Genomic DNA, 21,949 nt, shown 5'->3' on the forward strand with positions numbered 1-21,949 from the left:
TATGTATTAGCTACAGAAATAGTAACAAATATTTTTTAATAAATAATATTTTTATAAAAATATTGTAAAACTTGAAAAAAAAATGTGTAATTGATAATCAATGTTAAACTATTAATAATGTAATATATTGTTGAACTAAAAATTTTGGTATGCAACAAATTCTGTTAAAAATGCTATTTGGTATGCAATAAATTTACTTAAAAGTGCTATTTATATAATATTACCCTTGGTATTAATGGTAAAACATCTCTCAAAGTTGTTCTGTAAAAATGAGTTTTTTGTGTGGGGTCCTTCATGTTGATTACATCCAAAAACTGCAGGGCATGAACAGCGGAATCACTGAAAATTCAAATAAATAATTTATAATTGATTGTGTTATATAATTCATACTTAAAATATTTTATTAGTTGCAATAATTGAGCGGTTGGACGTTGTGTTGGGTTTTTACTTATTAAACGTGTTGTTGCTTCTTGAAGTGGTATTGGAATTTTAGTTGAAATATTATAGACCGCTGTGTCCAACTAGAAAGATTATATTTAAAAAACATTTTAATAAAAGCTAAATGACCTTACTCACCATTTCTAATTGCTTTAGATAATTTGAAGTAGAGTTATTTGCTTGTATTAAAGATCTACCATTATTAAAAATTGCGCAAATTACCATACCTAATGAATACATATCTGATAAAATGCTTACTGTTGAATGAAGTTGAATTTCAGGCGCTACGTATTAATAAAAGGGAAGTAATACTTATAAAATACTGTTTCCAAATTAAAATTAGCGATATTGCGATAAAATTTGCTATATTTTAACAATTTATTGTTAAAATATTGATTTAATTACAATTTATTAAAATTTCTTAAAAATTGTTAATATTTATTAGCTAGAATGCGGTAAAAGAAAGCCTTCAGATAAAAAAGAATTTCTGAGTTTTATATGAAAAAAAACTTTCAATTTTAAAGAAATTTTGATTATTATTTTGTAACTCAAGGAATGTATGGAAGATACCAGAACATCCAAATTAAACTCCCGCGCCCTTTTCAAATAATTCCCAAACTCTTATACTGTCTAAATCAAATGCTTTATTAATCATTTACTCCTTTATTAACCTGCTTCTGCCTATTTACAAGACTTCTATTTAAAATAGAAAGCTGAAATTTTTTATAAAGTTTAAGTTCCATTTAGTGTATTATATACATATATATAGTTATTTATATAATATTATATATAGTTATTTTAATGATGCAGCTATGGCGTGTAACCTGTTATGGTAACATTCACAATTAAGTAAATGCACCATTTTTTCTGTACCCTTACACAAGGAAATATTTTCGGAACGTTTGGAAAAAGTTTAAGCTTTAACAGATGGAAATTTTGTAACCTTCATATAACTTGTCGATAACCAAATTATTTATTTAGAAACCAGAATACAACTTTATCCCAATGTCAATATTAATAGTAACCAAAAGACAATTAATTCATAACTCGGTTATAACTAATTCATAACTCGGCTGTAACTCAGTTTAGTAACTTTTAAAACTAGTTTTTTAACCTTCATAGAACTTGCCTATAGCTCTATTGTAACACACCAGAAACTTATACTATCCTTATTGTAACCTACATGGCAACTTTATACTAGTGCTGTCGTTTTATTATTTCGTGTTGCTGTGAAGAGGATGTAGAAATTACAGCAGACTCGATTGCACTGCAGTAAATTTTTTTGTAATATATGGATCCGTCAAAAAGACATTGTTTAAATATATGACAATTATTTAGTATAACAACAAAGGATCAATATAAAATTATAATTTATCTAAAAAATTATTATATTCATTGACAATTATTATAAAAATATGGTAATATTTAAATATTACTTGATCTGTTGATCTTTCCAATGTCGAAAAGTTATATTATGAGATCAAAAACTAAAAATCCCAAATAACAATTTCCAAGAGTAATACCCTAAAAAATTGACCAAAAATCTCATAAAACTCTCATACCAAACTCGGATACTCTCATAATTTTCTTTTCTTTTTTTTTGTTTTTATGCAACTCTCGTAAGGTTATTATAAGAACACTTAGTACTTGTAGTGTGAAAAATCCTGCTACTCTCATAGCAGAACTACTTTCAGCAAGCCATAAAAAATTTTAGTTCTCATAAAGTATTTTTTATAATATATCAACTCTTATAGAATTTTGTTCTTACAAGAATTCCTTTATAAGTCTAGTTGTTAGGCACAGCCATTTAAGTATTGTCATTTTTCCTTATTTAAATTTTTACCCTAATGAGACTGAGAATTGCTTTTTGGAAAGAAGTTCGAGAAATATTTATTATTATATTAAAATGAATGTATGTATAAATTTTGCTTAATTCTTAAATTATAAAATTTATGTAAAAAAAAGAAATTAGATATTATACGGTAAAAAAATATGTATAAAAATTTTTAGTTGACGTTGCTTTTTTTCGAAGTATAATATCTTTTATCAATAAAACTTTCATGCGAGCATGGGAAAAAATTTATTTTAATTTCCCATATTTATAATTTTATAATATTAATTTTTTGAATACAAATATTTATTGATTACATATCATATACGTAAACACATGTACATATATTTTGTTTCCTTTTTGTTAAAAAAATAATTATTAAAAGCGGAATAAATATATTTTTTATAAAGTTCGAAGTAAAATCGTGTTATGACCCAGTTTTGTTGATGTTTGAGGGACGATCTGGCAGAGCACGTCATCCGGTTGGGGCATCGGCCACCAGCTACTCCAATGTGCATCTGGCTGTGTCCCGGAGCTTCAGCGTGGGGTGGGTTGAATGCTGTGCCAGGTCGTTCCCCAAACATCAACAACACTGGTTCATAACAGAAAATGGCGCGCAACGAGGGGCCTCCGAGACTAAGGCTTCCAACAGCACCGCGAGGACTCAGGGGAGCATCCAAAAATTTTTTTTTTTGTCCCGCGATTGCGTATTATTTTTTTTACTTGAACGGCTTGTCTTGTATTCTTTTTGAAATTCGATTTCTTTTGTCCATTTATTTGTAGCTGGAATTACTGTTGCAGATCTGGCTATATGCTGTTCTGGCAGGCCGCGCAAATAACATGAACATCCTGTGTGAACATTTGTTTTTAGGTTTCTTTTTGTAGGGTCGATTCGGATATTCCTATTTTGATTACTAGGAATTACTGTTGAAAATTAGCTATATGCAGATTTTACAGACCAGGATCGTGATAGATTTATTTGAGCTAGAACTGAAGTTTTCTACAAATATTTTCGAATTGGATAGTGTACTTCGATACTCGTTCTGGAGTATGTGTCTGCTTTAGCTGGAATTACTATTGCAGATCTGGCTAAATGCTGTTCTGACAGACAGCGGGCCGATACGTATTTCCAGTTCGTATCGCGAATGCAATTTGGTTGTGAACCTTTGTGAACTCAATTTAGTGGAATGCTGTCAGGTATTGTGTGTCTCTGCACAGTACCCATATTGGGAATGTAAATATCAAACAATTTTATCTTTTTTTTTACTTTTTTTTTTTATATTATCTTGATTATATCTTTTTCTGGCAATCTTTCCTTTTTATTGTCAGATTATTTTTTTTATTTTGTTCTTTATATTATCTCGATTACATCTTTTTCTGACAATCTTTCCTTTGTATTGTCAGATTAAAATTTCATTTTGTTACCTTGCGCGTGTACACTCTATTGCTGTATACGTCTACTTATCTTTATCTTTATTTACTTAGTTTGATTTGTACTTCGTACAACCGATACTTGGTGTTGCCAGGTATAATTCTTTTTGTCAACTGCTTTTGAAGTTGAAATTATTTGTGAAGCAAGCTGTATAATTTTTTTTTTTGTATTGTTATTGAATTTTTTTTTTAAAAGTGAATACAAATCTGGTATTGCTTCATATATATTATTGCCTTATTATTATTAAATATTATTAATTGTATTATTATTATTTTAATTTCCTGGGTTTTTATCCAGGATTATTGAATTTATCTAGTTTTAATTTAAATATTTTAGTATTTGTTGGAAATTTTGAATTATAAATTTATTTTTTTTTGGTTCCGAATTTGGAACCTAAATATATAATTTTTGTTTCAGGTATAATTATACGACTTGTAATACTTTCCCATATTTCCTTTTGTTATAGTGTCTTAGTAAATTAGACTTAAAATTTAAGGCTTAGTTTTTGAGCTCAGCTTTGCGACCCAAAGTATAATACGTATTCTTTATTTTATTTTTATTTAGTGGGTTTTTCTTTTTTCTAAGCGTTCATTAGTGTAGTAATTCCGCCTCGCCACAGTGGTGATAATATGCCAACTTATGCTGGCATATTATCACCATATGCTGGCATATTAGTTGAACTCGGGTGCCCTGAAAATCTCGTGCAGCCACGTGTACCATCGTAACTGTTTGCTCACGTGGATCAAGCGTAACTCTACGTGTCCGCAATGTAGGGCAGTGTGTAAGAATAAGGATTGTCCGGCTCTAGCCGTGGGGGCTAATACCCGTTCGCGTGCCCAATATCGAGCGAATGCTTCGTCGGAAAATTTGGCGAAGGGGACCAGTGCTGCTCCTGTTGATGTGTCTGGTGGGAATCCTAGCGCGAGTCATTCGGAATCTGTACCTGAAACGAGTGCGGACGCTGGCCCGTTGGGTGGCGCTCTTGCTGTAGATGACGATAATCGAATTAGGAACCTTGTATCTGCTGTTGTAACGGCACGTCAGGCTACGTTGACCGAAAATTTGGAAGGCCTGGAGGCGCGTATTTCGCAAATTATCCAACATAATTTGGCGTCCCAGTTACGCGACAACATCGCTCGGCTTTGTGATTTAGAAACTTCGAGTCGGGAGGTGCCAGTGCCACAAATTAATCACACAAACACAAGTTTTTCACGTTTTGGCGACTTTCGGCTTAGTGATAGTACTTTATCTACAGGTAGTAGTAAAATTTCAGGACGTATTTCCGGGTGGGATATTAAATTTGAGGGAACTTACAGTAGAAAATTTTATTTACCGTGTTCAAAGCCAAGGTGCGTCCGAATCTTTTGATGATTATCGCGATGCAGTTCTTAAGATCTCTGAGAACTTGCAAGACCCTTTGCCGGAATCTGAGCTGGTTGAGATATTGCGCCGCGGTCTTAGGCCCCGTGTTCGTCAACAATTTTTATACGTACCCATCCATACCTTAGCCCAACTTCATTCGTCTTGTCTGAAGGGGGAAAAACTTTTGAAGGAGATTGCTGGCTCTAGTTCTATAGCGTTAAGCCATTCGAGGCCCCAACCCAATCATAGTGGGAGACATATTAGCGAGGTTGAGGGGAGCGACATTGGCGGTGACGTCTCGATACAGGTCTTGCAGCCTACGGTTGAGGCTTTGAGGGACTCTGGGCCCAAATTAATATGTTGGAACTGTCGAATGGAGGGGCATAGTTATCACGATTGTTTGGCTGATAGGAAGGTATTTTGTTACGGATGCGGTCTTCCTAACGTGTGTAAACCAAATTGTCCGAAGTGTAGGCCGGGAAATTTGGGAGCTCCCGAGGAGACAAAATAATACCCTCGGCCGAATTAAAACCACCAATTCCAGTTCCCGATCTTCCGTCTTTGATTTTACCAAGTATTTCTTGTAAACCTATTTTAAAACCGATTATTCCGTTTTTAAACGAAGAAAGATTGAAATCGTATGAAGGGCTTGTTCCCATCGTATAATATTAAGGGCTTAGCGAAAACGTCTTTAATGGAACATAAAATTGAACCTGAACCCGGTTGCCGTCCTATTATGCAAAGGTATTTTCCGATCTCACCTGCAGTGGAAAAGCTCGTGCATCGTGAAGTTGACGAAATGTTGCAATTAGGCGTTCCTAATCGACCTTTGTATAGATATTCCGTCATGCCTTTCGGTTTGTGTAATGCGCCGCAGGCATGATGTAGTTTGATTATCTCTGAGACTTTCGAGGCGCGTATGGAGACGCTGGTAGAGGTAGCGCGTCGGTTAAGGCTTTCGGGTTTAACAATAAATGTCGAAAAAAGTAAGTTTTGTCTGTCCGAAGTTATGCATCTGGGTTACATTGTCGGGAAGGGTACGATGCGCACTGATCCGGATATCAATCGCCGAAGACGGTTAAACAACTTCATCGTTTCTTGAACATGGCTGGCTGGTGCCGTAGGTTTGTGCCGAATTTTGCATCATTGACCGCTCCTTTGACTAACTTGCTTAAAAAGTCTAGGGTATTCGAGTGGAATAGTGAAGCGCAGAGTGCCTTCGACACTTTAAAAAATCTTCTGTCGTCTGCTCCTATTTTAGCTAACCCGGATTACTCTAAACCCTTTCTGATCCAGTGTGATGCGAGTCAGTCAGGAGTAGGCGCGGTTTTGGCGCAGTTAAATGATGAAAATGTTGACCAGAAATTGAATAGTTCACAGAGAAATTATAATTAAAGAAGGACAAGATTTCACTATTATCACGGATCATGCGAGTTTGCAATGGCTGATGCGTCAAACCGATTTAAGCGGCAGATTGGCGAGGTGGTCTCTCAAACTTCAGGGTTTCAGATTTAAAATTGAACACCGCCGGGGCTCACAGAATGTCGTACCAGATGCACTTTCAAGGCGGGATTATGATGAAATATCGCAAATTGACTTGGCTCCAATGGTAGACTTGAGTGCCGATGCTTTCAAATTTCAAAAATACGTAGTTAAGCAATACATTCTCGACAACGGTAGTCGGCTTCCTGATCTTCAGGTTATTGATGGTAAAATTTGTAAGCCTACAGAACATGCCGATGCGATCAGCTCCGTGAATCATATAACTGGAGACTTTGGATTCCTGAGGAACTGACCACTGAAACTATTGGTAATGCGCACATACCGCCGAATAAGTGTCATGGGGGAATTGCAAAAACGCTGCAGAGATTACGAACATATTTCTTTTGGCCGTCAATGACGAGCGATGTAAAGGAGTTTATACATAAATAAACGAAATTTTTATATATATAACTTTATATCGATTTAGTTGGTCCTTACCCCCGATCTAAATCTCGTAATATAGGCCTAATTATTGTTCTCGACCATTTATCTAAATTTCCATTTTTGAAGCCTATTAAACGATTCCATTCTTCTGTAATTTGTAGCTACCTTAGGGAAAATATTTCCTCCGTGTTTGGTACTCCGGAAATTATCTTGTCGGATAATGGAAAACAGTTTAAGTCGAAGCAGTTCGCGAATTTCATGGCCGAGCGAGGCATTCGTCACATTACTACTCTTTTTTAAATATAGTTCTACAAGAGTCTTATGAGATAAAAATTGTTACTTAGGATGCTATTCACTTTTTTTAATGTTCGTCCGTCCATCCGTAGACATGTTTACAAAATTTCTATACCCTTGAAGATAGAAAGCTGGAATTTTATATGTACACAATTTTTATTAAAAACTTTTGCCTCCGTCTAAAAGTTAACCCCTCAAAACTCTAAAAACGCCATTTTTTAACTATTTACTGTATTGAAACCATAAGCATTTTTCAAATTTTGAAAACACACCAAAATAGTGACTGGCTTCTTCTACCGCGGCACACCAAACTTGAACTTGAAAAAACAAAATGGCCGTTAAAATTTATCCTTATACAAAATATATTTTTTTCCATATATTTGATGTTTTTTTTTATATATTTGATTTTTTTTAGACCCCAGGTTGTAAAAATCTGAAATTTTAATAGTTTTTAGACACTAATAAATAGTTTATTTTAATTGAAGAAAATTTTTTTTACCTCCACCCCTCTCAAGTTATCGGTTCTCGAAATTTGTAAAATTTGAATTTTTAGCGCCTTATATTTTAAAATCTGCCAGCTTTTCCAAATTTTTACAAACGCAGAAAACTAACAGTTACTTCCACGCAATTAAAAAATATAATTATTTTTCTTAACTCACGCAATTACCCGTTAAATTAAAGCGTTATAATAACACCTCTTTAAATTTATTTCTGCTTTATTTCAGACTGCGTAAATCGCTCATGCTAAATGTATGCAGTGCTTAATGAAATAGTTCCGTATATGAATAAAAGTAATTTTAATAATAATATTTTTAACTAAACTATTTTTAGAAGCAGTAGTTTCACTTGTTGAAAGGAAAAGTGCTACAATACAAACCATTGGTTTGACCCAACTTTTTTATATTTTAAAAGCTGGACGTACACTACGTCGCGTATTTCGGTATATATTACAATATACAAATCTTAAATTATTTTGACAGAAAATGTACATACGTAGAGCGTTTTTATTTAGGTTGGATACTTACGTAGTTGCCGTGTGGCGTATTTCGATTAACATTAAGATAGTAATTAGTATGTTTTTCTTTTTTGAAAAATTTGCTATTAAAAAAATTCAGTGCTGGCGCATATAATTTTTTTGAATGATTTTTGTGACATTTTGGTTTGAAACTTTAAATAAACATTAAAACAAAAGAACAAAAAAATAATTTGTTTTTTTAATAAAAAATTGCAGCAAAAAGAAAGAAATTGCAGTGTTGCAGTAAATGGTGCTAACAGAAACTTGCAATTGCAGCAAAAACTACAGCACTGCTTTAGACATATACTTAAAACCATTTAAATTTTTTTATAATTCTCGTAGCATTTATTTAAAGAATCAATTTTTGGATTAAACATTATATTTACAACTAATATATACCGGCTCTACTAATAGTAAGTACACATTGATTAATTAAAATCATTCTGCTTCCACTTCTGCTCTGCATCCACTTTCCAAAATTTTTTCTTTCTCTTTTCTGAAAAAATAATAATAATAGAGTTAAATATAGTTATTTATAAATTAGTATAAGCATAGTAACATAAACATACCTTATTTTTTTAATGCAAAATGCGGGATGTTTCAAATATTCCTTGAATACTAAATGTAATATTTTTTTTTGAATATATGAAAGGCTGCTTTTGTAAAAGTTCCATTCCACGATTATTGTACCAGTAACTCATTTTTGAAAAGATACTCAAAAATACGGCAACATATTCGATTTGAATTCTATAAAAAATAAATAATTGAACAAAGAGCAAGTTACATAATTTTAATTATATCATTTTGTTTTGAACATGAAATTTGACTTTAATTTTTCCTCGAATTCATTTAAACTTTCTTTGGTTGACACTGGAAATTCAAAAAGTTAGTCTTGGTTTAACTGATCACTACAATCTTCAATTGGAGTCTTCATTTTTGCAACAATTGAATTCAGCGTTTTTTATCGTGAAACTTTTAGATCCACAATATCCATTTTTATGTAATTAACTTGTTTTGTTAGCGCATTAAGTTCTCTTTTAATATTATATTCCATTGCGTTTTGTAAATCATTCGCTATGCTGTCTGTAAATGTATGCGCATTATCATCAACTGTAATATATTGAACGGTTTCTTCGTTAACAGCCGAAGCTAAAAAAAAGTTTGAGGAAAATTAAAATCTATAAATTTTTTCGTACGTACTTTTGGTTCTTTATCAGGCTCCCATCAATAGAAGAAGTTCGAATATTGAAATTACCCACTGTATAGAGAAGAAAATTAATAAATAAGTATATTTACTTAAAAACGCTCAAATCAAAACCCTCTACATGATCTGCATGATTGACAGAGACTTTCTGCTGATGAAAGTTTTCATTTTCGAAGATTACACTTCATACTTTTTTCATATATTAAGGTCGTTTCCCATTTACCAAAAATTTTACAGCTAGACTAAAGTTTTTTGTTTTTCGCTACACATTTTATGATTATTTTATGTTATATGTATTTTTAAAACTGTTACTTATTTAATAATTAACCATTTTCTTAATATTTAAATAAATATTTATATTATTATATTCTCAATTGTAATTCACTGCTTTTATATTATATTAAACCACTGCACTAAAATCACTTTCTCTCATAAAATCTAAATAACGTCTCACAGTCGACATGAATAATCATGAGCATGAAATGAAAAACAACTCCTACATTATTCAATGTCAGCCTGTTTATAGCGTAAGTTAAATGATAGTGTCAGAGTAAGTTAAATTTGTATTTTCGGTCATAAATCGGTTACAATACAATGTATACTTACAATTTCCAACTTTTTTTAAACCGTTTTACAACTTTTTTTCCTCTTGGTTTTTTAAAACTAACCAATTCCCAACCAAAATGGAGTCGACCGTGTCAACTTTGTGATACCCGTACGAATTTGTTATCCTATGTGCAAATAAATATGCCATAGCTGACAATGTGGCTAACTATGACTTTAAGTTGCCGTATTAACATATTAATTTATGCAAAATTTCAGCTCTGTGTTTTCAATATTTTCTAAGATATGGCCAAACTACTATCGAAATTGTATGACAGCTACCAAAAAGAGCCAAGCAATTTCAACAAATTTTATCAAACACACTGGCATTACTAATGTATTTACTTATGCAAAATTTTAATTCCATTGCTCTTATGGTTTCTAAGGTATAGTCAAGTTATTGGACTAAAATATATTCAAATAAATTTTGAAGTTGTGTGGCAACTACTAGAACGAGTACCCCGATCATATCAAATTTAAATAGCGTTCTGGCATTTACTGCAATGAACCATTTGTGAAAATTTGGTGAAATTATCTCAATTAGTTTTTGAGTTATCGTTGGGACGGACGGTCGGACGGACAGACAAACCTAAATCGACTCAGAATTCGACGCTGATCAAAAACATACACTTGACTTTATATCTCAGACCATTATTCCATAGCGTTACAAGCGGTAAGGCAAATTTAGTATACCCTTCAAACATACGTACGTACCGATATAATAAATTAAATATTTCTCCTCCAGTTGTGAAATCGTCAACGTATTATTCGATTTTAAACCTATTTTAAACTGTAATAACGAATATGTTAAAACTATGTTTTAATATATTGCCTAAAGTAAGTTGCCTTAATTAGATCAAAATTATTTTCATAACTAATTGATAACGGAATTTTTAGTAAAGAGAAAACCTGAATACAATTTGTTGTTACAGTTGTTGGAAAAACTTCTAGAAGAATTTTTTGTTGAATAATGTATATGTACATAGTACACTGAAAGACTCGTTTCGTTTCGTAGCATTAAAAAAATCAACCAAAATATACATTTTGATGGAAATTTATAAAAAAGCAGACAAAGCGATGTCTTTCTGAAAATATCTTCTTACAGTTTTCCATTAGAGAAAAAGAGCCGTGTCGACACTTTTGGCGAAACGTATAAAAATTTATTTTGGTCACAATACCGAATTATTTTATACAATTCGGTCGGCATAGTTACTAGTCTGAACGATCATAACCATAAAAACTTATTGATTCTAATTTTAAAATTATTATTAAGTTTCTTAATAAAGACACTTAATGACATTACCTAAATAATCTAGATTCGGCTGCATCATTTTTGAAATCCTGGAGCTCCACGGTGGGCAATCGATTGAAATTCCAATATCAGTTTCATTGAGTTTTTCTGTAAACATGTTAAAATTAATTAGGAATCATATTTTTTGAATTTTGAATCATTTTTTTTTATACTCCTTTTATACTGTAGGTTATGCGATGGCAACAAATTTTGCATATCGATTTTTCTGTGGGAACGCACTTCTAAATGGTAGGGAAGCAACATGTCGGTCTCTTAGTCTGTCGATCTGTCAGTCTGTGTGTGCACGCGTGTATCTCAAGTTTGGCTCCACCGATTTTGATGAAATTTTATATGTAAGTTTATTTAGGCCATGGCACGGGTTGATCAAATTTTGGGATATATCAGCCCTAGGCCTGGCTTTTTTTGCGGGCCCTAGGCTTTTTTGTATCTTTCATCATTTTGAAGAAAATATTCAACCGATTTTCTTAAGATTTCATATATAAGATTCATTTAATCGTCCGCGAAACCTCATAACTTTTGGAAGAAATCAGGTCTTAGCAACTTGAAGTTTACTACGGGCCAAATATACATTTTTGCGTATATAAAGAGAAATAATCAACCGATTTCATTAAAATTAAATATTTAAATTATAGGTATTAAAGCAATGAACCTGTAAATTTTTTGGAAAGATCATGGCTCGGAAACTGATTTGGGGGCCGATTTTTTACCTTGTCTACGGAACGAATTGATGGAATTTCTTGAAATTTAATATTACAGATCTGATTGTTATCAGAAGGTACTGACAAATTTTTGGTATAATTCTGACGGCATATAATGAAACTCTACTAAGATCCAAGTTCATATTTTTCTAGGTATGTTAACTAAAAGTTTATTAGTGTCCTTAAAATTGTAAAGATGTGTTTAAAACGCAATTTTATAATCTTCGGTTATGTGGTGACCACATCATATTTTTTCTCTTATACATGATATTTTATCAAAAATTATTGTGTTAATATTATCAAAATCAGTTATTGATTATTATCGTTTCGTTTTATTCAATATCAAAAGACCTTTTTTTCTTTTTTATTGTATTTTTTATTGTATGTACAAAATAGCGATAATTAAAAAAAACTGCTGTATAATTCACATATTATACAGCATATGTACATATTTTATTTTTTAAAAAATAAAATATCTACGTATATTAAAAATTTTCATAGAATTCATTGAAAATTTTCTACCCGATAGAAAGATAAGTTCAATTTTTATATTGAAAATGTAAGTATTGGCATTACTTCCAGATCTATAAAACATAATAAGGCGGGTAATAATGCGAACATAAACTAATTGTGATAAATTTCAGTTATTGTGTGTCGTACTGAAATTTTTGATAATAAGGTAGACTTACTTGAGGGAACTTACCTATAAATTCCAAACCACCTAATTTCCAAGTTCCTTTATTGGTTATAAGGATTGAAGATGGACAAACATTTCGATGTACAACGTGACCAGAATAATGAAGATATGAAAGAGCTTCTGTTATCTAAAATTTTGATTAATATTTCAAAATTATTTTGGATACCTTTAATTTACCTGTAATATCCCATATTTTATTTCAATATCAAGAAAATTGTACTCTTTCATAAAGAAACCCTTCTGCAAATTTGAAGCTGACTGCGTTGTACTTTGTTGTGATTCAGTGTTCTGGGTGTTCAACACTAATGATGAATTACTTTCTGCTTCCTGCAGAAATGAATAATTTCATAATTAAGTGACCAGGCAAATTTTCAGTTATTGTGAAATTAATACCTGATATGTTAACACATTAGCTAAACAAGCTATTATAGGTTCAGCAGCAAAAGCTAATGTCTCTGCACTTTCTTCCACTGGATGAATAATTTGTAGTATCTAAAATAGACATTTTAAAAAATAATTTTAGTGAAGATTGTAAAGTCGAATAAAAGCAAAACAAACATAAAATCAGGAAAGTTTTCTAATCAAATCTGATGATCCACAGAGGAAGAAGGTTTCTTTCACAGAAAGAAATTCTGCACAGTGTGAACCTGTTGCACCTACATTATTAATAGAACCTCTCAAAACAGCCTCACACTGCCCTGGAGGAAACTGAAAATAGATTTAGCGTTCTGATGGTAGTCTGGCTGTCCATTATTATAAATTTGTATAATAGTTATGCTTGATCCGTAACATAAGAATAAAAATATTTCTTTCTATGCTGAACAACATAAAGTTTTCGAAACTTACAGTAATTGTAATTTGAGTATTATCAAAAATATTTACCGTAGATCATATATTAGCGAGTTGTTGAAAATAAAATGTTGTCGCACATGTTAAGCGGCAAAATAAATCAAAGAAAATGTTTACAATTCAATTATATTTAAGTTCTTGATAATACGTATTTGTACAAAAGAAAATTTGTGATTTTGAGATATTTTTTGAGAAAATTTATAATTTAGAACTGTGGAATTTATTAGTTAGTTAGAGAGCTTTCAGTTTCATAGTAGACATAAAATGTGCTTTGAACTTAGTAGATTTTTTTTTAAATAAAATTTCCTATCATGAGCAGATACTTACAACATACGTGTTCTCAAAATAATATAAATAATGCTTAAACAAATATTTATAACACAAATATAGATACATATACTTATTTTAAAAAATAGCAAAAAAAACAGAAATAAGAAAATTGCAAAACAAAAAGGAAAAACTTTAAAGTCTAAAAAGTCTTACTTTCGGATGCTTAAACCTTTCTAGTTGTTTAATGGATGTTTTCAATAGCTCTATAACTGATCCTTTCCGCTTCGGTTTATGCAGTTTTTCAGCATTTTTCTTCTCAAAAAGAAACACCGAACACTCCTGAAATAAAACAACTAATTTTTTTTAACTGACAGAAGGAAGTATTATCATTGACCATACAACATAATATTAGAAAATCAAAGTTTTAATATATCTGATAGAGAATTCTTTAATCAAAATGCTCTTATAGTGAAAATATTACAACAAATCATGGGATTGAAAGGAAAATACGTTTTAAAACTTTTAATAAAGAAAATATAAACCGGATGATTTAAATATATATGTATATCATATCATAATCGTAAAGTGTTTGGTAAAACTTCAAAAATCTTTATAAAGTTTTAGTGCGGAAAGGGTATCGTGTAACACTTTTTGAGAAAAAATTATAACATCAGCATTTCTTTAATGTTTAGAGTTTTTTGAAGCATGTCAAAATACCTATCAAACATAAACAGTACGTTCATAAAGAAGAATATATAGGTATATGTAGATATTTTGAAAAATTTGACGTTTATTACATATTTTATAAAGTTTCAAAAAGATTTTTTTTTTTAAATAAGAATTTTTTTTTTTAAATAAGAATTTTTTTCTTTAAGAGGAGTGAAATCACTGCTTTCTCTTTTTAAAGTTTTTTCTAGTTTAATACCAAACATTAGTCATCAATCATATGTTATTTTATTTATTATTAACGCTGTTAAACGCATATAACAAAAATTATCATACGCAAATAAACAAAAATATTTTACACCACAGCCGCCCGTTTTCTGCTGTCATAGAATAAGATAAGCAATTGATCACGTGAAATTGCTAAATAATTTTGACTGTGCAAACTTGAATAACATTGTCAGCTTTACTTTCAACTTGGATTTCATAGAATATCTTTTCAATCAATTTCAGAAAAATTAAAAATATAAACAAAATTATAGCAATAGTGCAATAATGCATAAATGGCAATAGTGTACTATATTTTATACATAGTTGAACTATATATAGTCATTTTATAATAAATTCGAAGCATATTATCGATTGTATGAGTTGGCTAACAATAAAAATTGTAAAACTTTGAATTTCTGTTATATTATGTTCAATATAATTTCACTTCCATTGTAATTTAACTGACCTTGCCATCACTTTTTCTATAGGCATCATGAATTTTCCAAATGCATTCCGGCCCGGCACAAGCACTTTGTTTACCAATTTCAAAATGCAAAGTTATTGGATTACTTTCAATTGAATTATGTGGAACAGTAGGACTGCTTTTAAATCTGGAAAACATAGTTGTTACCGGTATGCCATTGATTAGTTTTGAAAAAACTGCCGTAACGCTAATACGCGACTTCTCTCCAATTCGTTCAAAATTTTCTGTTTTTCCACTTTCACTTAACCTGACGTGCATTAATATTGGCTTTTTGAAAAAAAAAATATTTTTCTTCGTATATTTGCTACTATTGCTTTTTTTTTTAATTTTTGCAGTATTAAAATTTGATGTATGATATATATATACACAAGCTATTCCCCATTCAATGTTGTATTAAAAACATATTGTAATCGATCAGCACATTCGAAAGAGAGATGCATATATATATATGTATATATGAATGTATACTTCATATAAAATCTAAGATTTACTTTTTTATTTTTAAAACTATACTTAAAATCACTTAATACAATATACGAGTATTACAACTTTATGAAATTTTCGAATGTTAATTTAATTTTCTAGTTGTTCATAAATAATACAATAAACAGTAAAATCAATTGTAATTCAATTATTGTAGTTTTAATTTTTTTACTTATTTAATGTGATTCATATTCATTTGTAAAAAATTGACATATTGCAGGTTCTATGATATAGGCATAAGACAGTTATTTCAAAGTAACGCACTGCACAACTGCAAAAGAATGATTTTAATTATTAATTATAATTTTATAATTCATAATATGTTAATCGTCATAAGCCTAATTTATATCAATAATGTATTAATAATTTTTAAAGGAATTGATTTAATATTGAAATGTTTGGTACTTTCGTTTTAAATTATTTCTAAGGTGTATAAGCGTTATTTATATAGTGTTAATACAGAGCAATTCAATAAAGAGTTATAACAATATTATAATTAATTGTTTAGAGCCTGGGTGGCAAGACTTGGGAGAAGTTTTTATGAGAGAATTAAAGTGAAAAATAGCTTTGTATAACAATTTCAAAAAATTAGCTGTATAGTGTACATTCTTACATATATCAAATAATTTTTTTTGTCAATAACAAAAAAAATTACATCAGTTTAACTTTGCAAAATGTACATATGTAAGTAATGAACAAGTAAAATCGACAGAATAATACCCTGCACTTTGACAATCTGAGTTTAAAAATTTGTTCTTGAAATACTTAAAATAAACTGTTAAACCACTGATTAGAATCTTACCGGATATTATGTCTGACCTGTAAGTGTACACGTTTCATGAATCTAGCTTTAATATTTTTCCAAATATTTACAGATTTCTTATGGAGTTATATGGGAGCTACCTGAACCTGTCAAGTCATTCCACTAAAAGTTCAGGGTTATATTTGATCTGAAAATGGACACACGATTGCTGAGTTTCATGAATTTTAAATATTTAAAGTTAACTTTCGGAGTTTTATGGCAGCTTCATTCCATTAAAATTTTCAGAATATATGCAGAACGTAATTCGACACACCTTTACTAAATTTGATATTAATATTTCCATTAGTTTTTGGAATATTTTAAAAAACCCATTTGAGTTGCTGATGGCTACCCGAACCCGCTGTCCAAATTGGGCCAATTACAATAGCAGCCGTCGTTGGTACAAAAGCAACAACTCGTGAAAGTTTGGTGTCGATTGTATTATTCGTTTTTGAGTTATCGATCGAACGGTCGGACGGACATGTCTAAATCAGCGCAGAATTTTATGCTGAGCAAGAATATATAACATGTTCATACCAAAGAATGAAGGAGTCTGAAGGAGTGATTACAAAAACTATTACAAATGACAAAATGAATACACCCTTCACGAAGGCGCAAGGTATATAAAAAGAAAAAACATAATTGGTATTACTACACCAACACTTATTATTGTAAAAAATTTAGTCTTTTATTCAAACAAGTGGTAAACAAATTAAAATAATTCTTTCTAAATTTTCAAATTTTTTTTGTTTAAAAATTTTGAATAAATAAAATAAAAATATGAAAATGTTCAATTGCCACAGAAAATCGAAACGTGCCACAGAAAATCGAAACGTGCCAAGTCTGGCACACATGCCAATGATTTGCCATCTAGGATTTATAGCATCAAAAATGCGTAAAATATTTGTCTGGAACTAGTTCTCAAATCTCAACGGTCTCCGTGATAAAGGGAATTTAACAAATTTTTACGAAATTTCTTAATGCTAGTTAAATTTCTTTTCTCGTTGTTTATAAAAAAAAACAACAATTTTAATTTTTTGCACGGTGTAGTACCGATGCATGTTTATTAATTATATTGAAAATACTAATCAACTAAACTTAAAAGCTAACGATATTTATAATAATATAAAATGCCGATTAGGCAAATTTGTGTGAGAAAATTTTACAATTATTTTGTGAATTTAATACTACGCGAGGTGCGATATTTTTGTTTTCAATAATTTCAATGGGAATAATTGTGAAATGTGAGTGTTCATGAATTTTCGTGGGAACGTATTAAAATAATTTGTCACATGGGCTTTTGTTGCCCAAAAATATGGAATATTGCTAAATCGTTTTTTATGGATTGCCAATTTTGTAGGCATGTCCGTTTGTGGTTTAGATGTCTCACAAGAAGAAATTTCTTTCTTTTCTTGTATGACAATTTTTGTGCTTCTAGTCGTGAACATTTTTAATGCGATTATTATGAATGCGACTATAGCTGTGATGCAACTGAATCTAATGAAATTACTTACAATGGATTATTTATAAAGATTTCGTTCATATCTTTTGTTGAAATTATATTTTTAAATTCTTTTTAAAGTATATTGGTGGTAAAATGTGGGATTTTGAAATTTCTTTTGAAACAAATGTTTTGTTTGCAATATTTAAAGTTACATTATGAAACTTTATTAAAAATGTTTCGCTTAATTGATGAAAGTTTGAATTTATTTTAATGGAATTGCTAAAATTATTAAGTACAATTATTCCGTCTGATATTTCTTCTACTAAAGGAATTTGTTCGATAAATTTGGTATTGCATTTTGCTTTTACATTTGTTAGCAAGTTTTTGACACAATTTGAGTTAGACAAATCTATAACATTATTAATTTTACATATTTCTAAGAAATTAGATGTTTTACATTTGCTCTTTTGTCCAAATATTGCTGCGTTAAATTTGAAAATATTTTTGTATGGTAAGTCCAGGATTACATTGTTAATCTTTACTGATTTCAAAAGTATCTTTTCATATGGGACAATATGAGTGATTGGTAAATTAATGACATATAAAATAAAAGTGGAATTGGATATGATTCAAAAAATTAGCTGTATAATGTACATTCTTGTAAGAAACATGCATATGTACATTCTTACATATGCATGTACCTCAGCAAAATTCATGTCCTCTTCAATTGATGTGAAATTAAATTGCTCTTTCAATAAAATGCTGGTTGCAGCATCGACTTCTTCGGTAGATAGTATCATTGAATTTATGACGCCAACCTTAGCCCAATATATTTCTTAATTCCTCTTTAATGAGTTTGATTTTGTATTAAAAACTCATTAGAAGTTCGAGGCCCACGTTGCTAGAAGTTTTTAGAAGTGTCTTTATTTCGTTATTTATCTTTTTTATGTAATTTGTCCTCTCATTATATATAGAATTTATTATAACTTGTCTGTTATTATTTTCTAAGGCGTTTGTCATCTGTTGTCTGATTGTCATGAAGTCTTCGTGGTCTGGACTACCGGCAATCAATTTCCACGCGGTTCTCAAGAAATTTATTGACCTTTTGGGTCGAGCCGGTTTTAAGTTTTGAATTAAGTTACGAATTTCATGCAATTCGTGAAATAAGTATGGTGAAATTGAGTGGTTTTTGTCGGATTTTATCACTGAAACTATCTGGGCTATGTAATCCTCGTATTTGTTTATGTCTATTGAGTGTATGAATTTGAAATTGCCACTTTGTATTTTCGCGAAACCAGTCCGCATGGGAATGAAGTATGAGTTTGTAAAGTCTAATATTTGGATCTCCTATTTCGTTACCCAGAAGTGGCATCTGGAACGAAAATTTAATTCCTTATGTTACTCCTGTGTATAGTCTTCCCTGTTTCAGTAATTACAGTGGTATGTTTGTCTTCTAATACTATTTCCCGAGAGAATCTTGGTGTTAATTTTGATTCGATACGTTTATTAATTTTTACAAATATAACCTGTACTGGTGCGTAAGTTTTTCATAGGCTGTCGCCGTTTATTATGGTATCTTATGTCCCTTGCCTGTTTTTCTTTCAGTTTTTCTATGTTGGTGAACCTCGTTCTTTCGAACTCGGCTGGTGTAATATTAGTACTCCTACCATAAAATAAATCAGCAGGTTTCTTTCTTATGGTCGAGTGAGACGTATGATTATAATTGTTAACCGAACGCTCTAGCAATTCTTGGAAATTACGAGTCATGTTTTCTGCCTTGAGGTATTTCATTATCTCGGAGAGCGTAGAATGACAACGCTCGACTTGTCCGTTAATTTCGCTAAGTTCGTCCATACTCATTTGTTGGCTATTACTGGGAGCTTTAGGAGTAGCTCCCTTGGCACTATTTACGCTCAAACGAGCAGGTTGAAGAATATCTTTTCCTTCCATATCAATTTAAAAGAAATTATTGCCACGATATTAAAAACACTCTTAAAAATATCTATATTTGTAATATTTATTTTATAAATACTTTTGTTGCTAATATTTAACTTGTTACTTTTTAAGGAAGCAATATTTATTGTTTCACAGGGTTATATTTTTCAAAGTTTCATATAAAATTATATTTATGTTAAATGTAATAGGAAACGTATAATATGTATAATATTGTTTAGAATTTTATTAAAAATTTAGTATTTGATTTTTCCTTTTGTCTTTCTTTTTATACCCTGCACTTCGTGAAGGGTATATTAACTTTGGTATGGAGTTTGTAACTATTTGAAGGAGTCATCTGCGGTATGGACATATATATATTTTCTTGCTCAGCGTAAAATTCTGCGTCGATTTAGACATGTCCGTCCGTCCGTCCGTCCGTCCGTCCATCCGTCCGTCCGTCCGATCGCACGATAACTCAAAAACGAATAATGCTATCGACACCAAACTTTCACAAGTTTTTTCTTTTGTGCCAAGGACGAACCCTATTGTTATTTGACTAATTCGGACAACGGGCTCGGGTAGCTGCCATACAACTCAAAGAGTTTATTTTGAATATTTCGAAAACTAATAAAGCTATAAATATAAAATTTTGTATACATGTGTCCAATTATATTTTACACATGCTCTAAAAATTATAATGGGATAGCTGCACCGGTTCGGGTGGCTGCCATACAACTCCAACAGCAAATTTTTTATATTCGGCAAAATAATAAAGACAGATTCATGAAACTTGGCAGTCATGTGTCCAATTATAGGTCAAATAGATTTCTGAAGTTTTAGAGGAATTGCTTGACAGGTTCGGGTACTTGCCATACAACTCCAGAAGCTTATTTTAAATATTTGGAAAAATAATAAAGTCAGATTCATGAAACTTGGCAGTTGCGTGTCCGATTGTAGATCAGATATATTTGTGAAGTTTTAGTGGAATTGCTTGACAGGTTCGGGTACTTGCCATACAACTCCAAAAGCTTATTTTAAATATTTGGAAAAATAATAAAGTCAGATTCATGAAACTTGGCACTTGTATACCGAGTTACAGGTCAGATATATTTCTGAAGTTTTGGTGGAATTGCTTGACAGGTTCGAGTAGATCCCATACAAGCCTCAAAGCTTATTCTTAATATTTGGAAAAATAATAAAGTCAGATTCATGAAACTTGGCAGTTGTGTGTCCGATTGTAGATCAGATATATAAAGTTTTGATGGAATTGCTTGACAGGTTCAGGTACTTGCCATACAACTCCTAAAGCTAATTTTAAATATTTGAAAAAATTATAAAGTCAGATTCAAGAAAATTGGCAGTCGGATGTCCAATTATAGGTCAGACATATCCTTGAAGTTTCTATAGAATGACTTCACGGGTTCGTGTAATTGCTACACAATAACAAAAGGTGCAGGGTATAATTCAATCGGTTTATACCGACTGAAACGTTTTTACTTGTTATTGCATAATTTTAATTTTCCCTTTTAAATCTGTCTTTTTAATTTTCAATTTTTTTAAAATTGAAAATGTTTAAATGTTTAAATTGACAAACTTTGTTTGTCATTTTAAAAAAAAATTTATTATTTAAAATTTATTTTTTATTAAAATTTATTATTTAATTATGGTTTCTAATTTTTAACGACCGTATTGGGAACGTACTTCTCCATAGTAGGGAAGTGTAAATAAACTATTTTTAGCAACCTGTCGGTCTGTCGGTCTGTGTGTGCACGCGTGTATCTCAAGTTCGGCTGAACCGATTTTGATGAAATTTTATATGTAAGTTTGTTTCCATAATGGCACGGATTGATCAATTTGGTATATATCAGGCCTCGGGAACTGCACTTTTTAGCGGGCCTGTTTTACATTTTTGAACATTTTGAAGAAAATATTCAACC

General features: G+C 30.9%; 1 protein-coding gene across 1 annotated transcript in view; it reads right to left on the reverse strand.

Annotated features, from left to right (window-relative positions):
* Positions 1–206: 206 nt before the first annotated feature.
* LOC129617293 (SCY1-like protein 2) overlaps positions 207–21,949 on the reverse strand; it is a 32,601-nt gene continuing 10,858 nt past the window's right edge. Inside the window, exons 2-10 of the mRNA XM_055532617.1 lie at positions 15,331–16,102; positions 14,145–14,270; positions 13,206–13,304; positions 12,990–13,139; positions 12,819–12,939; positions 11,409–11,504; positions 577–722; positions 391–521; positions 207–339 (exon numbers count right to left, since the gene is read on the reverse strand). Of these exons, the coding sequence (XP_055388592.1) occupies positions 207–339; positions 391–521; positions 577–722; positions 11,409–11,504; positions 12,819–12,939; positions 12,990–13,139; positions 13,206–13,304; positions 14,145–14,270; positions 15,331–15,606 (1,278 nt within the window). The 5' untranslated portion in view covers positions 15,607–16,102. The remainder of the gene's footprint in view (positions 340–390; positions 522–576; positions 723–11,408; positions 11,505–12,818; positions 12,940–12,989; positions 13,140–13,205; positions 13,305–14,144; positions 14,271–15,330; positions 16,103–21,949) is intronic.

The sequence above is a fragment of the Condylostylus longicornis genome, unplaced genomic scaffold (genome assembly GCF_029603195.1).
Source record: "Condylostylus longicornis isolate FDR11 unplaced genomic scaffold, ASM2960319v2 ptg000485l, whole genome shotgun sequence".
Taxonomy (NCBI): domain Eukaryota; kingdom Metazoa; phylum Arthropoda; class Insecta; order Diptera; family Dolichopodidae; genus Condylostylus; species Condylostylus longicornis.